This window comes from Alligator mississippiensis, chromosome 14, assembly GCF_030867095.1.
Source record: "Alligator mississippiensis isolate rAllMis1 chromosome 14, rAllMis1, whole genome shotgun sequence".
NCBI classification, from domain to species: Eukaryota; Metazoa; Chordata; order Crocodylia; family Alligatoridae; genus Alligator; species Alligator mississippiensis.
In genome coordinates, this window is record NC_081837.1 from 36,740,986 (window position 1) to 36,765,183 (window position 24,198).

General features: G+C 52.3%; 1 protein-coding gene across 6 annotated transcripts in view; it reads right to left on the reverse strand.

Moving 5' to 3' along the window:
• Nucleotides 1-24,198, reverse strand: part of SCUBE3 (signal peptide, CUB domain and EGF like domain containing 3) — a 93,432-nt gene that overhangs the window by 50,664 nt on the left and 18,570 nt on the right. For all 6 annotated transcript variants that reach the window (XM_019484878.2, XM_059717025.1, XM_019484877.2 and 3 more), the window contains exons 2-4: nucleotides 23,504-23,626; nucleotides 20,159-20,284; nucleotides 9,632-9,766 (exon numbers count right to left, since the gene is read on the reverse strand). In XM_019484878.2, coding sequence (XP_019340423.1) covers nucleotides 9,632-9,766; nucleotides 20,159-20,284; nucleotides 23,504-23,626 — 384 coding nt within the window. The remainder of the gene's footprint in view (nucleotides 1-9,631; nucleotides 9,767-20,158; nucleotides 20,285-23,503; nucleotides 23,627-24,198) is intronic.

The window sequence follows — 24,198 nt, forward strand, 5'->3', positions numbered from 1 at the left end:
GGTCACTGTACTAACCCAGTGAATCGACTCAGAGCCTGACAAGATGCAGCCGGCTCTCAGGCAGCTTGCAGCCACATTCGGGGCCAACTCCTGCCCTGTGAAGGTCACATACTCCTTGCCCCTTGCATCTGTGCCCCCAGACTTTCCCTCCAGGCCATAGAGCAGCTGCTTTGTGAGCACAGAGCATCCCTGACCCTGGTCAGGGCACTGCCTCCCCACAGGCTGGCTCATACAAAGCCAGCCGCTTTATGCTCAAGCTGGGCAGAGGGCACATCTGGATGCCGGAGGCATCACGTCTGCCGGGGACAGCTGTCCCAATGCTCCCCCCAGGGAGCCAGAGCAACAGCCTCACCCAGCACTAGAGGCAGAGAGTGACCCACAAGGACAGGGCTAATCAGTCACCCAGTCCCTCTCTCTCAGGCAGCTCATCTCACCCCAGGACTTAGCCTCCAGGCTAGACTCACCGATTCATAACAGCCCCATGATGGCGTGTTCAGACCCAGCTGTCCCTGTGTGATCAGCTCGCCACTGAACCATCGTACTGGGAAGTGTTAATAGCTCCCAGCAGGTGTGTCCCTGATCTACAGGCAATCTTCATTCAAGCATCAAGACCTCATTAAAGCTGACACCTGCTAGCTGGGCTTCACTCAGCCTATGTGGCAGAAGTGAGGCCTTTATGCAATACAATGACTCAAACCGTTGCCTAAGGCACCGGATCACACAAGGATGTTGGAGCAGGACTGGACTCTGGGAGGATTAGAGGGGTTTCCCTGGGGACTGCCTGCAAATGTGGGAGCTGAGGCACTGATTCAGCACAGCTGGGTGTGTGGTAGGGATGCTAGAGAGAGAAAGCAGCAAGAATATGGCCCTGAGAGATAGCTGAGACGGGGCTCTGTGGAGCTCAAGGCTGGCTGGAAAGGCAGGTGGGGAAACTGCGAGCACACAACCTGCTGCTCATTGCTATTATAGTATCCCACCGCTGCCACAATTTGGCCTCTTTTGTGGCTGAAGGGCTTGAGTTGTGAGCCGAGAACAGAGAAGCTGGCAGTTCTACGATATTCAGGGAGATGGGATTTGGGACAGTCCCTGGAAATAAACAGGACTGGACCAAATGATATCCCCGACTCCTCCTGGAGAGAGCTCAGCATGGCCCTGGGTCCTGCCCAAGTGCCTGTGATACCAGGCAGCAGCACTTTATCCTGCTGCCCAGTTGACAGGAACCATCTCTAGAGGATGCTCCATAGGGCCCTGCCCCTACGCAAGCAGGGAGATGGGAACATGGAGGGGATAATTGTGGTCACAGGCCTCGCTGCACACTCGGTTTGTGCTCAGCAATGGAGAGCATAGGGAGCGGGGAAGGAGCCAGGGTCCCAGTGACAGCAGCAATGTCAGCTGCCGTCTCCATTTCAATGTGTGGCCCTGGGGGTTCCTTAGTCAGTGGCATGGTACAGTGGGAAAAGCATGGGGCCCCAGCCCTGGAGGAAGTGCCCATAAGCCACTTTAAGTGTTGATGACCGAGGCAGAATTTACATGCTTTCTGCCCCAGAGGTGGGAGCAGGAGAGAAGGCAGAGGGAGGCAGGTCTGGGCAGCTACTGGACTTGTGGCTGTATCATAGCCATAATCTCCCCTCCCCAGTTTGCTCACCTCCCTCCTGGAAGCTTCAGTCCCAGTTGCCAGATGGGGTGCGGCTCCCTTTCCTCTCTCTCCCCCACCTCCCCGCCTGACCCCTGGCTGGGCCTGGGCCCTGGGAGGCTGAGGATCTGCTGACGCCCAAAACCCGTCTGCCTCGCTCTCCTGGGAGACAAGGAAAGGTCACCTGTAACCTCAGCTGTAAAAAGCCAGGTTCAGCAGGCACTGAATGAAGCATTGACAAGAGTTTATATAACATTTAACAAAACCCACAGCCAGGCCAGGGGTGGGGGGGAGGGCGGGAGGAGAGAGCAGGGACCTCGTGCAGTTAAACACACAGCCTGATTCCAGGAACAGATTGCTGGCACAACGCTGGCCCAAGATGCGATGGGCAGAGGAGGCGGATACAAACACAGTTCCCTGGTGTGATCCAGTCCTACCGCCCCGGCTCAGGTCTCCTCTTTGCAAATGTGGTGTCGCCAGCCTTGGGGCTTTTTATGGTGGGGGAGCAGTTGTTCAGCATGTTTGAGGCACTGGCCAACTCACTCAGCCTAGCGAGGTCAGCAAAGCCAGCATGGATGGTGCAAAAGGGATCTCACCGGATAATGCATGGGCAGCACCAAGGAAGGTGCTAGGGGAAGGTGACTCAGGAAACAGGGGTACTTTGAGTTGGGGAGATACCAAGGAGAGCTACTAAATCAGAGGGGAGGTGGGTCTGCCAGAGCAAGGGAGGGGGCGAAGCCAGGACTGCCGAGCAATATTTCCAGTTTGGGCAGAGAATGAAGCCTAGTGGTTACAGGAGAGGGGAACAGATGAGATTCATGATGCCTGGATTATGCACTTACCCCAGCCCAAGACCTGCTGCGTAACCTCACGGGGCATCTCACGTCTACCCTTCTTTCAGTGGTGATAACTCCTTGCTAACCTGCCTTGAGCAGGGTGGCACACAAGTTCTCTGACATCAGTGATGATAATTAAGGAGATGCCCCTTAAGAGTTCAGCTGCTTGTGGCTGTGCCCTTTATCAAACACCTCAGCCTCCACCCCGCCAGAGGCTTTGCTTTTACAGGGAGCTGCATCCTTGACTTTCTGAAGCCACCTCAGATCTTACCTCCCTGAAGAAAAAGCCATTATCCCCTGCCACGGTGCCCACTGCCACCCTGGGTCTCCCTTCTCCTTTCACTGCTGCATTTTAATTGCTCTTCTCTAGAAACTGGGCTCCCCGTTTCCTTTCCAGGGTCCCATAAAACTCAGCACTCAAGGGCAAATGGGGCTCCATGCACAACGCAGGCATGGCTCTAGGTCAAGAGAAAAGGGCTCTAGAGAGGAAAGAGACCAAGCTTCCCAGCCTCAGCCCTGCCTTTGAACCCGCACCTTTCCCAAGGTGCAGGGCTCTGGAGGGCAAAGCAGGGCAGAGACACAACATGAAACAACTGTGAGAACAAGGGAGAAGGAGACAGAAAGCTGACGCTGTCAAACGCTGTTGCTGATGGACTAAGCAGAGAACCAGGGTGAGATCTCATGGGTAGAGCCAAGATCATGGGATTCAGAGCTCTGGCCTCTAGTCCTACCCTTGCCCCAGGTACAGTGGGGTGAATGACTCTGGTGCATGCTCTGGGGAGAAACAGCAGCGAAGGATGAGGAGGAAAAAGGGCCAATGGAGGGAGACGGGAGCAAAAGGAGACAAAGAATGAGGGAATGGGAGGAAATAATGGACGAAAAAGAAGGAGAAATCCATAAGGAGAGAAAGAGTAGAAGGGGCACTGGGAAAGACAGTCCAGAGGTGAGCAGAGGGCTCCCAAATGCCTCCTTGCAGAACAGCACAGAGCGCCTGTGCCTGAGCCCTGCTGGATGAAGCTGCAGGAAGCCCTTGCTTGGAGAAAGGCAAGCTCAGTGGAGCACTGTGGATTTAAGTGAGGGTGCTGGTTCCCCCCAGAGCTTGGTGCAACCGCTTCCCTGCCAGGTGGCACATTATCATGTTCGAAAGCAGTGGCACTGTGCTGGACACCTGCTGCTTCAAGAGGAGGGCACTGCTGGGCATGTTCAGCAGAAAAGCAGTGCTGGAAGGGCTGGTTGTCCTATGTCTGGCTGAACAGCAGCAGGGCAGCAGACACCCAAATCCATCCCAGAAAGGCTCCAGGATCTCCGACAACTCTTGGTGGCAGGGAGAGTTTTGCCAGTGGCCAAGGCATTCACAAGCCTGAGTTCTGTCCATGAAAATCCCCACCGGAGCTGCAGTCCAAGATGAAGCAGCTCAGGACTGGGAATAAGCCCCCATTCCTGGCAGATTCTCTTTGGGAAATGCCCCTAGCTCCTGGATGGGGGAATCAGGTCAGGACCCTACCCCATCATGACACTGGTAGCAACAGCTGCAGTCTGAAGCAGAAGCAGCAGCATGGCCCATGGCATGGGAAGAGAGTGAAAGAGGAGCAGACTGAGTGGGACAAGGGTGCGCTGTGTCTAATGGGAAGGGGAAGAGGAAAAAAAAAAGTCAGCTTGACCACTTGCCCGCAGCCCTGGCTCTCACCCCACAGCCTTAGCGCTAGTGGGCACAGGGCATTTCAGTGTGGCACACAGATCCCCGTGTGGGAGCTGGCTGGCGCCTGGCAGGAGGGCACTTTGCATGCTGGGCTAAAGGAGCACTGGAAGGAAATGTGCAGGTGGGACAGATACAAGTCAGGTGGGGCTGGACCAGGAGCACGTCTGGAAGAGGCAGGAACTGATGTGCAAGATGAAAGCATTCAACAATACAGTGCCAGCCATGAGGCCTGTGGGGGACAGTGCAGAGATGGGACAAAGAGCACTGCCTGGGATCAGGTCACGCTCTCTCTCCTGACATGAATGTGCAGCACACTGCCCAAAGCAGGCTGCTCCCAGCTGCTGCCGAAGGGAAATGCCAGTTCCCTGTTCTACAACAAGACTGCAAAGGAGGGCAGCCAGAGGCTCGGGCTGTTCATGCCTGCTGTGCAGTACTGGGTAGTTGCAGTAAGCACAGACAGGGAGAGGCTGGCATATTCACCATGGGCGTGCATGTATCCTTGGGACGGAAGGCTGTCTCCGCTTGCAGCAACACTGCACCGTGGTTTAGGGCAGCAAGTGAGAGAAGTCCTGTGCCCAAGTGAAACTGCCAAGGGAATCTTAGGCAAACAGCCTGCAGCAATCCCAGCCTGGAGCCGGGCCACAACCCAGAGTTAACAATACCCCTACTCTTGTGGAAAGTGTCATGGGATCTTTAAAGACTACAAGGGGTTGTATTTAGGTCTCACTGGGAAGATGGCCTCTCCAAGACTACTGCACGCTACTAGGGCACTGGATCAGTATAGACATGCAGGGCAGAATCAGTAATGGGTGCTGTGTGCGGCACCCGGCGGGGTTTCTTTCAGGTCTTTTATCCTTGTGCTGATCCAGCCTGGCTGGTATGTTCTGACAGCGTCACAACCCAAGGTGGGATGGCTGCAGGCTGTATAAGCTATGCCAGGTAGTAAATTGCAGCAATAAAAAATGAGACAAGCCACCATTTGGATGGGAGGCAAAGGGGATTTGGCTGTTCTTCCCATTAACAAACAGCTGAGAAGTACTGTGCAGGCCAGGAAGGTCTCAGAGGGCATGGGCTGGCAGGGCAGGGCTGAGACTTAGGATTTAAAGGAGAGATTGAGCTTTAAGATTAAGAAGAGGAATCTTATCCTCAGGGGAAGAACTAGAGCCGCTGAACAGAAAAGGCTTGGTTCAGGGAAAGGGGAAGGTTCACAGCTTTAGTGTGGAAACCAGAGGGAGGGAGGACTGGTGCGTTTGAACACAGGATTTGTGGAATTAGACAGCATGCCTGGCGCCGCAATGAGAGATGCTCACCAGGATCTTGAGTGGAGCGACGCTGCATCTGCCACGCAGGCGATGGGAGGGAAGCCTCCGTAATGCAAGCTGGGTTCAATCCTGGCTGTTTTAACCCCTCCTGTGCTGAAGGGTGTCTAGTATTAGGGGCGCCAGTAGAGTAGGACCACTACAGTGTCTCGAGAGCCAGCACACAGCAGCCGCATCCTCTCAAGCACCATGTTAGTTCCTAGTCCCCTCATCATCTCCCAAACTTCACCCACCTGCAAGCCTGCCTAGGCAGGGAGTGAGGGGAGCCTGAGACTGTGCAGAGGACTCCTGACCCCTTGCACTTTCCAGCCACGTGGCTCTCTACTGATGTGGAAAGAGCCTGGAGACAGCAGTGCTGGTGCTATGGCCCTGTGCAACCCTGGCTGCTCTGCAGAGGCTGCTAGCACTGGGGGAGGGTTGGATGCTGCTGCAGGGAACTGGAGTGAATCCTCCACAAAGCACAGTGTCACACAGATCACTGGCCAGCTGTTAGGTGGGAATGGTTTTCGCTGTAACTGGCCCCAGCTGGATTCAAAGCAGCACATAAAGACTCCCAGGTTCTTGCACAGAACAAAATGGATCTGCTGCTGCTGCCACTTGGCTGTATTTACCCATGCAACAGCTCTGAAGTAGGGCTGTTCTGCTGTCCCCAGTGTCAATGACCCAGAGAGACTAAGGCCTCATTTACAAGCATGAAGCCAGTGTGAAGACTCTATGTTACCCCCTGTAAGGACGTTCTCGGGGCCTGTCTATGCTGACCTCAGGCTGCCTACAGCAGGCTGCAGAGGCACACTATGCTCTTCCACTGCATAAGATGCGCTGGTGCTTTTCCTCCATCCTACTTTATCTTTTTCCTCCCGAATTTGAGGGCATTTGGGCTGCGGACACATCCCTGGCCACTGGCACAAGGCCTCCCACTCTAACAGCCTTGAGATGTAAAGCCCACAGTGTTTTGACCTCTTGCAGAAGGCGACTGGCAGCACCAGCTCCCATTCCCCACAGCAACTCTCAGACCTCATCCATCTGACTGCCAGACTAAGCAGGGGAATGAGGGAAAAGATCTGCCCAGGTGCATAGGGCATTGCCCACACAGAGAGTCAGGAGAGTTGGCACGATGGGCAGTTCTGATCCTGTACTGCATGTAACACCTGCCGGGGCTTTTCATTATTCCTTCTGTACCTCTGCTTCCTGCTGAGCCTCCCCAAGAGCAGGATTAGGTTTTGGAGCAGTGTAGCTTTGCTAGAAAGGAAGGATTTCTTTTGGACCCATCACTCCCACCGGTTTGTGGCTGCACCTCCCAGCTGTATAATTACCCCCACCCCAGCCAACACTTCCTGCTCCTTCCACCATTTATCTGTAGACATGCAGCTCAGACAGACAACAAAGGAATAAAAAAAAAAAGCTGAAAAAAAAAGGCAGAGAGGAAGGGAAGAGAAGGCAGGATTACTTAGCTTAGATTATAAGCACTGGGCTTGTGCTGGTATTTTCTAGGGAAATCCCACCTGGAAGATGCTGGGCAAGTAGGAACAGCAAGAAAACCATCCACAAACCCAAGTCACTGCAGTTACTGGGACAGAGGCTGAGGGCTGGGGCCTGTGAAGGGCTGAGGCAGGAGCCTACCGGGCTCCAAGGTGACTGGCCTGAGGTCCTGTCCAAGACAGTTCAGCTACGATCTCAAGGAGCCTCAAGGATTTGGCCTTTCCTTATACTCGGTCCTCAGCTGCCCGCCGGGTCGACTCCCACAATTTCACTATGTCCACAAGTGGGACGCAGCAGCTGCCTCCAATGCAGCATGAAGGCGTCTCTCAGCTGCCCAACCTTTTTCAGTGCCAGTGCCAAAGGCTTCTGAGCTGCAGCCTGCAAAGCTGCCTCAAGATGCTAAGGCTGAAGCTTTTGCAAGTGGTCCTGTGCAATTTTGGGAGCCTTCATGCATGGATTTCCCCATTGTGGGCCTACCTATCACAAGTGCTGAGCTCCCACCGCAGCCAGTGGGAGCAGCAGGTCCTTAGCACCTCTGGAAAACATGCCCCAGGCTGGACTCGGAATTAGCAGCAGCTTGGAAAAAACTGGCCAGGTTCAACAGAAAGGAGCCCCATGGAGCATCAGACCTGTCTTCATCATACAGCATGAGGAAAAACTTCTGTCTGTGGGACTCTAGCAAAGGTAGTTCCAGCAGGACACTGGTGCGGCAGCCACTTCCAGCAGAGCTGCTGAGGTCCTCCTGCATGGACACACCTGGTGGAGTTAACAGTAATACTGAGGATGCTTAGCTTTTTGCGTGAGAGGCCAGCCCTGCCACGACTGTGGCTGGGGAAAGAGTAAGGAGGGTGCAAGAGTTACAGTATGAGGCTCCACAACTTGGGCTGAAGGGCCCGTCCCAGAGGTGTGAGCTCTGAACATCTCACGACACAGGCAGGAATGCAAGATGCTCTGAACTGTGGGCACCTCGCAAGCATCACACATCCTCCTCAGAGCTCCTCCGAGGAGAGCATTGGCAGAATCCCCATTTTACAGACACAGTGGGGCAGAGATTAGGCCAGGGCCACACAGCAAGGCATGAAGTCAGAGAGACAGGTGAGGAACAACCGACAGCTTACTCCCGTCAGGCACAATGAGTCAGACCAGGATCAGAACTCAGGAGATCCACGCTCAGCCCGCTAAACCGTGCAGCTTTATCAAAATATCCTGTACCAGGTGGGAGAAATTTGTGTGGAAACTCAAAGGATAAACACGGATTCCCTGGCTGCAGAAACCCAAGTCAGGGGAAGGAAGAAATGAAAAACAAGTCAACGTTTGCCAAGTGGCAAAGATGAAAAAAAAAAAGAAAAGAAAATCAGTGGAGAAACAACAAACTCTGATTGCCCAACATTTCTAAGAGGTGAGTCCAAATAACAGGGAATTAGACCCACCAGTGAGGCAGCAGGATCAATGCGGTACAAGAAACAGCAAGAGAAGACGAGTCCCATAGGGTTTCCAGAGAGTCCTCTGGTATCTTTTATTTTCATTAATGTCCCGGTAATGGATTAGTTTCCTCCGCTCGGTATTATTGTTTCAGGCGCCTTATTAAGGAGCTCAAGGGGGCTTTGCTACAGGGATCAAACTGGCTTGTCTAGTTTCGCTGCAGCTTCCCCCAGCAACTCCAGACTCCCCTCTGACTTCTTCCTGACCGCCAGCACCTAACATGGCAACCCATGCTCAAAGTGAACCTGAGCCTGGGAAAGAACCAAACTAGCCAAGTTCAACGTCTGCTGCAGCAAATTGGGAGAGGCATCTTGCTCTATTAAGCACCCAGAATGCTTGGCTGCAACAACTGTTGACCCTGGCTGGCATACCAAAACCACCATTGATAATACTCTGTTTCTCCAGCGGTAGAAGAATTCAAGCCGTAAGTGAGGTGGATAGTGTGGTCTGAGGCCAGTTTCCTAGAGGACAGGCATGGTATAAAGCCCCAGAAGAATGATACTGGACAGAGGGCACAAAAAACAATTTTCCTAGTTAAGGGGAGGTGATGGGTCCTCTCTAACCCCCTGTGATGTCCTAGGGTAGATGTTCTGCATCAGATGTGAAAAATGTGGGCTAGTCATCATGTGCCTGGTGCTATAGGGTGGGGAGGGGAATGCCAGGAAACTGCCGTGACTCAAACTATACACACAAAATGAAAGCAAGACCAAAGCTGTCCCAGATCCAGCCTCTACTATCACAAGAAAGTGATGCCCAGTCAGTGTTAAAGACTAATTCCTTCACCAGGGCAGAGGAAAATGAAGAGATTCCTAAGGTTCCTCCTGTTTATCCCAGTCTGGTTGATTAGTTTAACCCTGGGCATATGAGCTACAGTCAGCATGGCTGACACTTTGGTCGTACTGGGAATCTGCCCTGTTTCCAGTGCTCAGTAGACAGCCACCAATGAAGCTCCACCGAGGCAAACACTGGTACCACCCATCTACAGCAGCAGTGAACTTGGGCAAGGAGCCGTTCTTCCCACAGTGGAGACAAAGAGCCTATATGTCCAGGCCCCTTTGTAGTCTGAGACGCACCCAGTGTTTATCCATCTTTCTTGAAGACTATGGCACCCAAGGGAGAAGCTGCGAATGGGGGGAGTGGGGAGTGATGGGGGCAGGAGCAGCTAGAGACTACAGAAACTAACCTTCTGGGCGCTGGATGCAGGTGTGCTGGTTGTCACTCAGGAAGAAGCCCTCCCGGCAATGGCATTCATAGCTGCCCATCATGTTGATGCAGGTCTGCTGGCAGCCACCGTTCCCCACAGAGCATTCGTCCAGGTCTGAAAGCGTAAGCGAGAGAAAGAGTGAGAGTCTGTCATCCCCCGTCTTTGATCCAAACACAGTGGCACAACAGCAACAACATCCTTGGCACTGGGGTGTAAGAGCTGCGTGCTACGTGATAAATATATAGGTACTCCCACCCAGAGTCTGGAACGGGAGCTTGACACTGCCTTGATCAGCAGCATTTCATGGCAATGTTACCAACAAAGAAACAGAGGCACATGGAGAGTGCAGGTTTCATTGGCTGTGGCAAGGGGTTTGGACTCTGGCCACACAGGTTCTGCTCCGGTTGCCACCGACTTAGCATTTAGCTTTAGCCATGTCTCTTCCCCCTTTTGTGTGCCTTGATCCGTCATCTGTAAAAATGGGGGGAGCAGAACACACCCAGCCTCATAAAACACTTCAGACCTACAAGAGAAAAGGCACCATTGCCCATTAACAGTAATGCTCTTTAGGGCTCCGAACTCTTCTGGCAGCCAGCAGGTAGGTGACATACTCAGTTCTCCATTTTATAGGTGGGGAAACTGAGGCACAGACACAGGAAGAGGCTTGTCCTATGTCATATAGGGAAGTTTGTGGCCAGGTTGGCAAAAGAACCCAGGATCCTAGACTCCCAGGTCCCCGCTCTAGCTGCAAGAGACTATATTGGCTCTCCTGCTCCATTCTCTTCCTCCGCAATGGCTGCGAGTGACCAGGCATATATGCACTCCCTGAACAGTCTCTTGGAGCCTCAGATGCTCCACGGCGTGGGCTGCATCACTGCTGGGAAGTCAAGACATTTAATTTCACCCAGGAGCCTCAACATACGCCATGAAGCCTTGCTTTACGTGTACATGTTTGCAAATCTTGGCAAAAGTCACCACTCAAGCAACATCTCAGGCCCTTTAAAGGCGCCTGAAAATGCCTGCAGTGTTTCCCTGGAGTAGGGAAACCTTCACTAAGAGCTTGCTCAGATCATTCATTCTGAAATCCCCAGATGCTTTGCTGCTGCCCTTTTGCCTGTTTTGGTTTAATAAAACAAAGCCCAAAAGGCTGCTGGCCTTCAGCACTGGCCTAGCACCAGCCTGCCTGGAAGGGGAGCTCCAGGGTCCCCACATGCCATCCCCTGGCAAACAGAGAGGAGTGACCTTGAGGGCTGTAGGGACCGGGTGTTTCCAGAGAACAGAGTCCTCAATGTCTCCAGAACAACTACAGCACTGGGGGTAGGAAAGCAAGCTCCCTGCTGCTCACCTCCTACTCTCTCCCAACGTGGTGGATCAGCTCCAGCTACTCCTGAGGGTATGGACAGACAAACAATGATACCGAGTTTAAAGTGTGGGGACTTCTGTGTCATCTGATTCATGGTAACTGTTTCATCTGTCTGCTCAGTCCCATGATAAGTGGAAGCTAAATACAGTTAATGTTTGAATAAAACAGCTGATCAGTTCCTGGGGTTTAGCTCCCATTTTGCAGGGGTAGGGGAGGGAAACAGTCAGATAAAACCATTTTAGTGGATCTAAAGACATAAAATGCACTTACAGCAGGCTGCTGGATGAGCAAGAAGTACTCTTTCCTCTTATAACTCCATCTGTTTCACCTGTTCATACCCCCAGGCAGCTAAGGAAAGGGCATGCCAACCCCTTCCTGCGGCAGTGGGTGCGTGATGTGGGGACCCTGATGGAATTCACATCCATTGCAAACCACAAGCGATTGTCCAAGCCAAAGAAAGGATGAGCCACACAGGTCCCAAGGGCACCCAGCACCTACCCGACAATGATTCTGCCTCTGGTTGTTATTCCAGTATCCCTGCTCGTTATGCAGTCCTGGGGACTGAGACTGCTCAATCTAGCTTTTCTTCTCAGTGACCAGGCTGGTAGGTGGCATGGGTGCTGGACAGGACTCCAGTCAGATTGCAGAGCTGAAGATCTCTTTGACCATTTGGTCTAAAATCCTCAGGCTTCCAGGACAGGGCAGTTTCTCCATCTTGGGCTTTTTACTACCCTGGACCCTTCTCCCCAAAGAACAGAGAAGAAATGCAATCAGCCCTCTCTCCCAATGTGGAGAGAAAGCATCAGGATGAGGAGCGAGAGGACCAGTGCCAAAGAAAACCTCCTGTGAACTCGAGCGTTTCAAACCCAGCAGCTAAGTGGAAAGCTGAGCCCCTTGGACACCAGCAATGAGGCCATGGAGCGGACTCCGGAAAAGCTGGAATAGCAGGTCGATGACAGCATGTGGAGGGAAGGAATTCCAGATCGGGCCCCCAAACACAAGCACACATCTGAGCAGCTCATTAAAGTGCACACTCAGATATGCATGCGCCAGCTCCCCTGCCCAGAGACAGCAGGGTACACCCACCGCACACATGCCATGCCGCCTTACCCCCAGGTAAACCTGCACATGTGCATGTTCGCAGGGAGCGACACAAGAACTCATCGGTGCACAGGCTCCTACAGGGGCAGATGGGCACAGTCAGACAGAGCTGTGCCCCTGCACACACTCATGCTGAGACAGCTAACCCAGGTACAAACCCTGCCCCTGGACCATTAAGTGCAAGACTCTCCTAGGGTCAGTCACTCACGCTCCATCACAAATTCTGATCCACCCTTGGTACAATCCTTCCTGGGAAGCACCAGGTGCAATCACAGCTACTCCGAATGGAAAAAATGTTGACATCCTTCCTTTGCCAACCCCCTACAGACAGCCACAAACAGAATAGGAGAAGTAGGGCTTGGCGGACTCTTTGGAAAGAAGCACATGGCCCCAACCCACCTCCGGAGCCAGTGGGTTTCTTCCGCATCAGGGGGTGTCCCTCACAAGACCTAAAGCTGTAGTGATGCTTGCTGAGCCGATGCTGGCACAAGGCTGACGTTGTAAGAGAGGTGGAAGGGGAACAAGCCCAGGGGTTTTCTCCACAGGACTCCAAAGCCCTTATCTGCTTGTTCTGTACAAAGGAGAGCGAGGAGCCCCCAACCCACACTGCCACGCAGCCAGGCCCATGGTGGACTTCCACCTGGAGAGTGGTTTGGTCAGAACCCAATGAAACCATAGAGGAGATGTAGCTTGTGAGAGCAGGGGGCTGTGCCCTCATGGACCTTGCTGGGTTACCCAGCCTGGCTGTGCACATACCCGACACAAGCGGGAAAACCATGCCAGGGCAGAGCTGCAGTGCCCGGATGGACTGGCTCAGTGCCGAGTGGTTGTGGTTCCAGAAGTAGTGTGTGCAGAGTGAAGGTGGGTCCTTCTGCACTGTGCTAGTTTGCACCACACAAAGATGCATCCCTGAGGCTCTGAGGAGGCATTTAGCTCAGAGCCTGTGGCTGGTCGAGGGGTCTATGCTCAACCCAGCGGACCAGCATCTCAGCCATGCACTTAAACTGAACAGGAGCACCTCTGATGCTTTCTGTTGAGCCAAGATGGCCAGTTACAGGTCCTCAGTGCTTACAGCAGGGGCTGGTAACCTATGGCCCATGGCTGGATTCGGCCTGCAGACGTGAGGTTTCAGTGGCAATGGTGGTGGCCAGGTCCTAGCGCTACCCACCTGCCTCTGACCCAGAGTGGGTCATTCCAGCCCGCAGCCAGAAAAGGTTGCCTACCCTTGGCTTAAGGCAATGCCACACTGCCCTGTGTCCTGCTTCAACCCAGACCAGCTGGCTGTGATCCCCAAGCGACCACACAGTACCTGAGCATAGTCCAGCTCAGCAGAGCCCTACAATACACCACAGCCAAGAGCTCCCCAACACCCAGGGAGCACATTTGTGCCATGCAGACTTTAGCCCTACACCTCCCATCACCTGAAGCACCACTTCCACCCTGCTACATGGCGGTCTCCCATCCATACGCTGCCCCAGCTTGACCTTGCTCAGCTTAAGAAGTCTAAACAGGATCCTAGCATGAGGTGGTACGGGCTGGAAGCTGATAAAGGATAAAAGGCAGAGAGAAGATTAAATGACCAGGGCTGCCTTCTCCCTTGTCCCAGCACATCGTTTCAGACGCAGGAATCTTTGCTTCTGCTTCTCCAGGCATCGAGCTAGCTCCAGCCAGCCGACTTAAAAAGGAAGACTGAAAGGGGATGTTCTAGTCAGTGGCGGGAGGTTTCTTTCCTGAACGCGATCCTAGTCTTAGCCACGCTCTGTCCCATATGTGCCCGTAACTCCATTCAAATCCCTCCCTTATAACAAAAGCTTAACTCCTTGCGACTTCTCCTTAAAACTCAACGCGAGAATGACAAAGCACCAGTTCACAACCAGTGGCTGAAATGAGACTCCGTGGCCCTAATGCCTATTTTATTAAACGTAACAGAGACGGCCAGAAGCCAAAAGGCCCCCACGTCAGGGCGAGGGCTCAAATTCCTGTCCTGGTTCAAAAGGTTACGTGAGATCTTATGGGAGGGGATGCATAGTGGAATTTCTGTTAATAACATCTAAGTTGCAGACAATCCCCTCCAAGTCCCAGAAAGACCAAGCTTTCCCTCTGCCCCCTGCCCAAACACCAGCTCACATCACATGCCCTCCTTCTCAAGATGTGCCAAAGAGAGCAGACCAGGGAAGAGAGATGGCTACAGCTGCCAGGCTCATACCCACACGGCCAGGGTTAACTGGCAGAGGCAGTATTGTCCAATATCCAGCAGGACACCAGACTAGGTGTTGAAACCTAGGGGTCCCATTTCCCACTCTGCTACTGATCTACTGCAATCCTCCAGGCAAGGCAGTTGGATCCTCTACACCAGTGGTTCTCAACCGTTGCCGGCACAAGGCACCCCTCGGAAACTGCTATCTCTTTATTTTTCTTGAATCAAAAAATGATCGAAAACTGAGCAATTTTTCTTTTGCAAAGAGGTCCGAAAGACCACAGCAGGCCAGAATGTTTCTAATGCTATGGATTCCTATTTGAAATCTCTGTATTTATCCTGGGAATCATGTCTGCACACCCAACAGTACTCATCCTGCATGGCAGCTCGTGGCACCCCTGAAAGGCTCTTAAGGAAACCCAGGATGCCATAGCACCCTGGTTGAGAATCGTTGCTCTGTGCTCAAAGCTATGTCTTCACTGCAAAATAGGACGCAGGAGCTTTTACCTCAACATCAAGGAAAAAGCAAGCGTTGATCTCAATAGATGCACCTTGATAAAACTGTCTTGTCTGCACAATGATTTCACACAGCTAACTAGAAATAGAAATACCTTTTGGGTAGTGAAGACTTGCCTCAGTTTCTTTGCCTGTAAAATGGGGGCAATAACACTTACCACCCTTCCCTTTGAGACTTGCATATTAAAAGCCAAATTCTCTGCCGGTATCCTAGCAAATCTGCATCAGCTGATGATCTTACCACAAAGCACCTTTGAGTGCAAACCACGGTTATTTTCTGACAAGGTGGCTTCTGGAATCACTAAGGTGAGGGAACATGCCAGACAGCTGGTTGTAAAGAAGAAGGTATAAATAAAGACAGATACAGCAGGACAGGAGTCTCAGACAAGGAGTCCCAGTTTGAATCCCGGTGCTGTATTGGGAGGACAGGGGGCTAAGCAAATATAATGTCAGACAAGTCTTGCTTAGCGTCTCTGATCCCGGTTGCATTTATGCAGGAGGGGCTGACAGCATGTTCTTCACATCACCAAGGAGGCCATTATTCTTGTAAAGCTAAGAGCCACCAGAAATGGCGCTTGGAAAAACAGCGAGAGATCCAGAACCAGGGAAGGAAGACATGCTCTGGACTAGTGGGGAGTTCAAAATCAAGGTCATGTTGCCTAAAAGATGATACGGCCTGTAAGAGGGGCTGTCCTCCACAAGGAAAGAGGCAGTGTCACTAGGCAAGCCAAGAATATGGGTGCCCGAGGCAGGAGAGCAGGGGAAATAGCAACAAAGCAGAGCCCATGGGAAGGAGACTTCCTGCTGGATAAACTCATCCCCAATTAAGGGGCTCAGACGTTCAGCCCAGCCCTCCCAGGAGAAAACAGTAGAGGATCCCTGGGGTGCCAGCTGTGATGGCTGCTTCTCGTAGACCTTACTCAGTAGGAGGCAGGCTTTCAGCCTCCCGTCTCATCACATCCATGATGAGGTATCAGGACAGACTCTGGGTCTACAGGAGGGGAAGGAATCAATGAAACATCCCCCATTCACAGCAGGTCCTCATGAGCTAAGGACTGACAGCTAAAGCCAGCTGCCCTCCACCACCGCTGGTCCCCAGCTCCCTCCAGCAGCCTCCTCTCGCCCAGCCTTCCCTCTGCAATGCAGCGGGGATCTTTGTAAACACATGACGTCCACTGCTCTTCATCCCAGCTTTGCTTTCTTTCCTTGGGCTCCTCATCGTGCAGGACAGGAAGGCAGGGCTGCCCCTCCCGCATCTGCTTCCAGCTGTGTAAATCTCCCTGTTAATGGGGAGAACTGCAAAGTCCTGGTGATTGTGCTTAATGCAAAACGCATGTGTGCATAATCTCACCCCCCCCCCCTTCCCCTTTTGATGAGCTCATTAATGACCTCTCTGCAGACACTAATTAGAGTGAAATCAGTGCAGGGCCATTTCTGAGCTTTCCACATCAACCTGAAGCAAGGATGGCTGCAAATCCCACATGCCCATGGCTTCTTGGCTACCCTTCTGGGCATCAATCTCCCTTCTCCCTCTGGCAACACCCTATACAGAGGGTGCCAGTGGAAGGAGAGAGTCGGTGACGCCGCAGCAGGGCAGGTGGCCAGGCTTGCTCAGCGCCGTGAAGACAGAGCTTGACAATGGTTTGGATCAGCTGCGGCCGGATGGAATCTGGGGGTGGGATGCGCGGCCTCTTTGCAAGCCGATGCAGGGTTTGTTTTGGACCGGGAATTATTTACCCATCCTGGTTGCTGGTTAACATCCCTGCCGTCCTTGCTATTAACTCATCTATTTTGGCAGGTGCAAGGCTGACCTCAAGCCTGACTGGGCAGCTGGGACTCCTGCATCCGATGCAGGCTGGTGCTTCCTTGGCTAGCAGGGCATGCAGGGGAAGAGCAGAGATCATGCGTGGGTCTCGGCAGTGGCAGGGCCTGGGTGACGGCGGGTCTCCCAGGAGCAGGGCTGGCCATCGGATTCTATTCCCAGCTCTGCCCGTCGCTCGCTGCAAAGCCAAGAGCAAACTGCTTCACTTCCTCGTGCCCCGGTTTCTCCATCTGCACAAGCACAGCCAGTTGCAGAGAAGGCCCCTTTCAGGACTGATCCAGCTAACGGTTGTATGGGGTACAACTGCCTCATCCAACACAGTGTATTGACACCTGCCTTCCTCATCACATACCCTCTGCAGCTCTGAGACACCCAGGACCAGGTTACTACTAGGTGAATACACCAGGGTAGCTGGCTTGTGCACCTACTTACCCCAAAGCCCTGTGCCCCAGCTCCCACGGCCTGACTGGGAATTCCAGGCTGGGCTGGAGCCTCTGGGAAGTGAAGCGCTGCTCTCCAGGCACGTAGAATCGCACTGCCTTCCTCACACCCTTAATGATGCTGCCACAGAATTGAGGAGCAGCCCTGGGACTCCGCCACTACCTACCTGGGCAGTAACAACCCCGGGCCCAAGCAGCGCGGCTATACAGCTGCTGCCAGGGCTGAGCCCCAGCAGTGCGGCGCTCACTGATCCTGCCATGGGGATGGGATCTGGGGCCAGCTGCCTCCCCTGTCAGCAATTTTCCCTAATAACATGTTTGAAATATGTAACTGGGAGATTACGATCTTTCAGCACGAGGTCCTGGGGCAGTGGTGGGGAGAGGGAGTCAGCATTTCACTGATGATATGTCAGTGTTTAAACAACTCTGAAAATTCCCAGCTGCTGCTGCTGTTAGTACTTTGCAGACGCAACAAAAACAGTATCTAAAAAAAATTGTCCCCGAGATACATTTTTGCATCGGTTTGTACCATGCTGGGTTTTGCAGTGTGGAGGGTGGGCAGACGTTGGAAGATCACGGGAGCTGCCGCGCAGCAGGTTTGTGCCAGGGATCAGGGCACAGTGGGCTAAAAGATGGGAAAAAACAGAGGAGCTCTTGCGGACAGGGGTGAATCGGGTAGCAGAGTGCAATGCTGCAGGGGAAGTCTGGGCCAGGGAGAGGACCAATCTGGAGAAACGGGAAGCAAAGCAAGTCCCAGGATAAATCTGAGCAGGTGAGATGGAGCAGGAGGGAAGCAAAGCACAGGGGCGCCCTGAGGAGCAAGAGAGGTGGGAAGCACCGAACATAAGGACGACTGTTGGACAGGGGTAAGCAGTATCACTGCGCTCTCTGCACCCGCTACCCTCACTCTTGATTCTCTGCTTTTCCCAAAGTGTTTCTTCCTCTTGGCCATCTCTCTCGGGAGCTCCAAGATTCACTCCCCGCCAGAGTCACTCAGTGAGACGCCCCAGCAATTTCTGGCTGGTGGTGTCTGTGGGCTCGCTGGGACTTGTTGATGACGAGCAACATGTCTAGGAATGCTGCTCCCCAGGGCACTAAGAAAAGCCCGCGACAGACTCCCCTCCCTTGCTTGTTGGAGCAGGAGCTGGGCATGAGAAAGGCTGTCCGCTAGAGCCTGGTGCCTGGCTGTGAAACAGGACTGCTCAAGGCACTGATGCAGAAGCACTGGCAGAGGGATCCATGATCTGTCAAGCCCCACTCTCCTGATTGCTCTCCCTGGCTTGGCATCCAAGAGCACGACATGGAAGCAGTGCGTGCAGGAAAAGTTTCAGGTGGGTACCATCCCTCACCTGCTCCCTGATGCAGCTTTGGGAGGCAAATCTACAAGAGGGTCTCAGACACTGCACTGTTTTACCCCAACCAGGATTCATGTCAAGGAGCTGGGGATAAATTGGTTCAATTCCACTGACCGCTGTGGGGCTCATGCTGGACAGAGCAGAACTCAGGGTGGCAGGGGGCGTCGGGTTAATTTATTAGGCCTAACATTCACCTTCTTAGGTGACGGCAGAAGAAAGAGATTTGTGTCTTATAGCTTTCCCACTACTTAGACCTGTGGGTCCTGAACACCCCTTGGGTTATCAATTTCTCTCACTGGGCTGAAAGGCTGACAGTAAAAAACCAGCTCACCTTCTTGCAACACAACAGGCTCCATGTGCTATCGCTACTTGGGTCTTATTGGTTGGTCTTAGCTCCTCCCAACAGGCGGAGCCAAAAAACTCCACCTCTTCAAAGGTACAGCCCCCGCATTTGGGGAAAAGCATGGCCATTTAGTATAATTTCATATTTCTACCGACGTATCAGCTAACAGCCATGACCAAGATGGGTCTCGCTGTGCTAGGCGCTGACCAACATATAATAACTAGTCCATGCATACGACACCAGCTGCTGGCTTGTCTAAGAGGCTCACCAGCTGTAAGCCCATGCTGGCTCTTACTTTATCTTTCCCGAAACCAGTCACACCTTGTTTCCCACTAAGACAGAGGAGTCAGGAGGTGGAGATCCGTAAGGATCTGTTTGAATGCAGACTTAACAGCAGCAAATGCTCTTTGTGATAAATTCTCTGGTGAAGAAACCCGGCAGCTCTGCCTGGCCCTAGAGAAAGGGTGGGCCTTGGCCTCCAATAGCTGGACTGGCCACTCAGAAAAGCTTGCATTCCTCTCCGGGACACAGAAGCAATAAACACAACAGTAAGACCTCACAGCTGGAGCATTTGTGCAATGGCATACAGCGTGTTAGGAGGCACGGGAGAGCAGAGAGAACATGGATCACCCCACAGCACTAAGCTACTCCTCCCTTCCCTTCTGGACCCACATGGGACTGGATACTGAAGGTGGGGGAAGTCCACCGGGGTGGTTCAGAGGCAGGCTGCTCTGGTACGGGCTTTTCAGCTGTGAAAATCCAATTGGTGCATCTGACTCAAAATGCAGGGTTAGATCACTGAGCCCAACAATTACGGGCCTGACCCTCGGAAGGGCTGCATGCACTCCCAACTGGGAGTGAAGGACCCAGCAACGCACAGAAAGCAGTCACCTTTTTACAGGTTCAGACCCTGCAAAAGCAACACCCCCACAAGATGCACATTGCCAGCCATCCTTTTCTCAGCTATTACTTCAGGCTGTCTACAGACTCAGGATGACACCCTGCTGGCAGTCAGATTTACAACGTTTTCTCTCTAACTCTGAAAGCTGAAAACGCCCTGTTGTGAAATGGAACCTGAGCTACCGCAGCACAGCGCTGTCCCTATATTGGGTGCCACATAGGGAGATTGTGCTGCTGTCATCAAACTAATAGAGCTGGTCCTACAGCTCAGGTAGCAGAGACTAATGCTTTTCGATCCCAGGTTCAGCTCCTGCTGACCACCAGCTCTGGTATACTGTTGCACCAACCTGAGGCAGGACTCTGCAGCATTTCTGTAGTAGGGGAAATCAGTTCTAAAGCCCATGGTTGCAGAATCGTGGCGCACACAGGGCCCCATCTAAACCCACCAAACAGCTTGCCGAGGCCTTACCCAGGCAGTTATGTCCATCTTGGGCCAGACGGAAGCCATCGTAGCAGGTGCAGCGGTAATTCCCTGGGATGTTGACACATTCATGGACACAGCCGGCATTATCGTCCCGCTCGCACTCGTCAACATCTGCAAAAATAGAAGAGAAGGAGGGAGAGCAATGAGACATGACTTCATCCCAAGGCCCAGCTACAAGCTTCGCAGGCTGGGAAGGGGCCACTGTGATTTGTGAACACATGTGATATTCTTGATTGTGAGATTGCATACAGCCCATACAGACTGACAGCTGCACCCTGTAATCTCTGGTATCCCAGTGTGAGCCATTCCACCCACTACATTTTGGTGCTGCTCATATCCAGCTATTCCCTGGCTTTCTTATCATGTCACTGTGACCAGTATGGAGGAAAGAACCACTGCAACCAAAACAGCCTGCCCACCACTGAAGCAACTCCTGTGGCTATTTCACCCATAGTCTCCAGGGATAACAGCTGGGGGACTGGAATAGACTCAGTAGCTCAGCTCCAACCTTAGCAAACCTAGATGTATGGGGAAAGAGAGGCTGCTCCAGAGGAGCGCCATTCCAAGGTGCTCATGGAATGAAGATGCTTCTCAACTTCCTTCCCACTGCTTCCTTTCCCTTGGGTAGGGTCATCAAGGCAAAGCAAAAGTACCAGAAGCAATTAAAATGACAACAATGATCAAATGTTTGGGCCAAGTCCATCATTTACCTATACCCCATGCAACCCCAATGGGGTTTTTAACTCAGGGTGCACGCCCTGCCCCCCATGTAATCAGACCCAAATCATTACCTCAGCTACCAGCATCACTGTGGGGGATTACTGAACCCAGGTTTAACTTCTCACCAGCAATGCTTTCTGGGTTCTTTTGCATATCACAACAGCTGGGACAACAAACGTCACTTATGGTTTTATTTTCTGTTTGCAGCCCATTTTACTCTCTTGGTGTGGAATCATAAAAAGGCTGGGCTAGGACGGACTTCAAGAGGTCATCTACTCCAGCCCCCTGTCAAGGGAGGATCATGCATGTCTAAACCATCCTAGACAAGTATTTGTATGCATATCTGTTCAAAGACTGGTACAGGGATTACCAGACTGGAACAGACCCCAGACCAGCATCTGGGCTCTGACAGTGGCTAATAACAGATGCTTCAGAGAGAGATGCAAGAATCCCATGACAGGCAGAAGTTGAATGATTCACGCGATCCTGAAGGTCTCACCTTGGTCTCTGTTTCATAGAAATGAACTCGAGCCCTGAACCATGAGCTTCATTTCCCTTCCAAAAGGTGCGGCCTTTCATTCTGACCCAGGACATTCTTGATGTCCATATAAATGCACACTTTCTTTTGGACTCTGGTTAAATTCTTGTCCTTAGTCTGAAGCCTGTGCTTGGGTTCATGGCATTGCAGGGGAATGTTTGTCTTTAAGAATTGGTTTTCACCAATTTCTGGTTGCTGTTGTTGAACTTTACAGCGAAGTTCCCATTCCTATTCAACTGCGTGGAACTCCCTCTTCCGCCCCTAGCAAATCAAGACTTTGGACCTCAAACTAATTGGCTGTCATCCCTCTAATCTCTTTGTTTGTTTCCCTGCTATTCACCATGTCAGTGGAAGCTGAGATACTCCAGGAACAGGGGCTTTCGATACCCTGAATGCCCATTTTACCTCATTGTTAATGCCCATTAACAAAGTCCAGAAGCTCTGCAGATGCAGTCCTAGTGTGAAAGGAATGGGAGTCAGACTCAAAAAGAAAGCATAAAGGCAGGCAACACAATGGGAGTACAGGAGCCAGCTGCACACAATAGTTCCCAGTGCCAGTCCATGCCTTCTAATGTCCAGTACTAGATTGTCCTGAGGCCCATATCTCTGCTTGTGGTAGCTACTTTGTATTGAAAATGCTACTACAACAGCTGCTAATAAGATGCAATTTAATGGGGCCTTTCATCTTTGGTAGAGAGGGGGTGCTGAGGTTAAAACACTGTGTTGAAACTCAAAAAGATGCAGGTTCAGTTCCTGGCACTGCCACAGACTCCACGTGTGATTGTGGACAAATCGCTCAGTCTTTCAATGCCTGAGTTGCCCAATCTGCCAAATGGTGATAGCAATACTTCTGCTCTCATATTTGGACAGTAAGCTCTTGGGGGCAGAGACTCTCTTTTACGTGTAGTTACAGCATCAAAACCATGGGGCTTTATGTGGCACTGTCACATGCACTAACCCTTCTCTGAACAAGGCACGGCAGGATCTTCAATCTAGGACTACAGTAGTGCTGGCCCTAACCACCAAGATACTGCTATTCTGATGTCCCTCTCAGCTCCATGATGAAGTTTTGGGTCAATGAGAGGAAAAACCTCGCAATGAAACCTTCATCAAACCTGCATCTTCCTATAGAGAGTTCTGGTATCAACAAAAATATCCGGAGCTGCTAGAGCTGCAGTACCAAGTCCTCAATGAGCTGGGACCATTCAGCTGGCACCCTACACATTTACTGGTGCTCTGCATCTCCATTCGGGCACTTGGGGATACCCAATGGAGGAGAGGGGTGAGGGATTGGAGCAGGCGAGGCAGAGCTCTGAGCTGGTATTTGATTTTGCTTCTCAGTTTCACTCCAGCAGATTCTCATGGTCTGGCCTATGGATACACCTCTGGGTTGCAAACAGGGCAGGAAAATGTTGATTTGTTTAAAACAAAAACCCAGCTGATTCTGCTGGAATCTAAACAGAAGCAATCTCTGGAGCACGGCTGATCTGAAAGTATGGGGTGGGGCCGTGATGACGGATGCTTTGTTTTTCCAAATGGTCCATTTAGGGTTAGACGCAACCCTTCAATTAGAAATAGAAATCAACCTTCTCCTGGCACCACTGCTGTCCTGAGCTTGACCCTGTGCTGGCAAAAACGGATGCCAGGAGGAGCACAGTAGCAAAGTGCTTAAAGCATCTTGCTATGCCTCTGGAGGTGTGAGTTCAAGCTCTGCTTTGGACATGCACCAAAGGCTGCTCCCAGCTGTCAAAGACTGCCAAGTCATTTGGGCTACGGGGTCAAAGGCGGTGGGACAGGATACTGGTTGCTTCATTGGCTCGCAGGCTGTTGGCTAAAGGAACTAGTATGTCTTGCCCATACAAGCCCACTGGGCTGTTAAGCTTAGGCAGACCACATTTGTTTACACCCCGCAGAAGCACAGTAAACAGCATAGGCTGGGCTGGGACTAAAGCATCACACCCCTATTGCGCAGTGAAACCTGCACTAACACAGCCCCATCTCCCAGTGATTCCTGAGACTCTGCCACTACCACCACGCGGCAGTGGAAGGGCTGAGGCAGCTGGGCTCCTTACCTTTGCAGTGCTTCCCATCCCCGGAGAAGCCAGACTTGCAGATGCACTTGTAGGACCGGGGGGTGTTCTGACAGATGGCGTCAATGTGGCAATTGTCGGTTCCCTCAATACATTCATCGACATCTGTGGAGGAGGAGGAGGAGATGAAGTAACATTGCAAATACCTGCACCTGCTTAAGATGCGCCAACCTTGCCCCCGTGTTGCTCCTGATGTTGCTCCGCACGAGGTTGGGGTGAAAGATCAGCATAGGAAGCTGAAATAGTCCACACAGCAACGGGCCAGCAGTAGGGCCAGTCTGCTATGCTAGCTGGCCTAAAGATGATCCAGGCGCCTCAACTGAACCCCAGAGAGGGGCTCCTCGCAGGGTGAGAATTCAGTCTCCGGACCTCTCAGTCCTTGAGCCCTTGCTAAGGTTGTCAACCATTACTAGCCAGATCCAGCTGACACTCATCCGTGGAAAGACTCCCACTGACTTCAACAGGAGCTGGATTAAGCTTAATCAGAACAGAGGTGACCACACTTCTGCCACGGGCTGTCAGGGGGCTCAGTAAAGGAACCACTGAGGGAAGTGTCTGCCTTGTGCTTTGCGGGCAATCAGACACACCATCTCAGTAGCCCCTTCTGGCCCTGAAAATGTAGGGATCTGTGAAACAAGGAAGTGCTAGCATTTAGGGGCTTCATGCATCAGGGTATT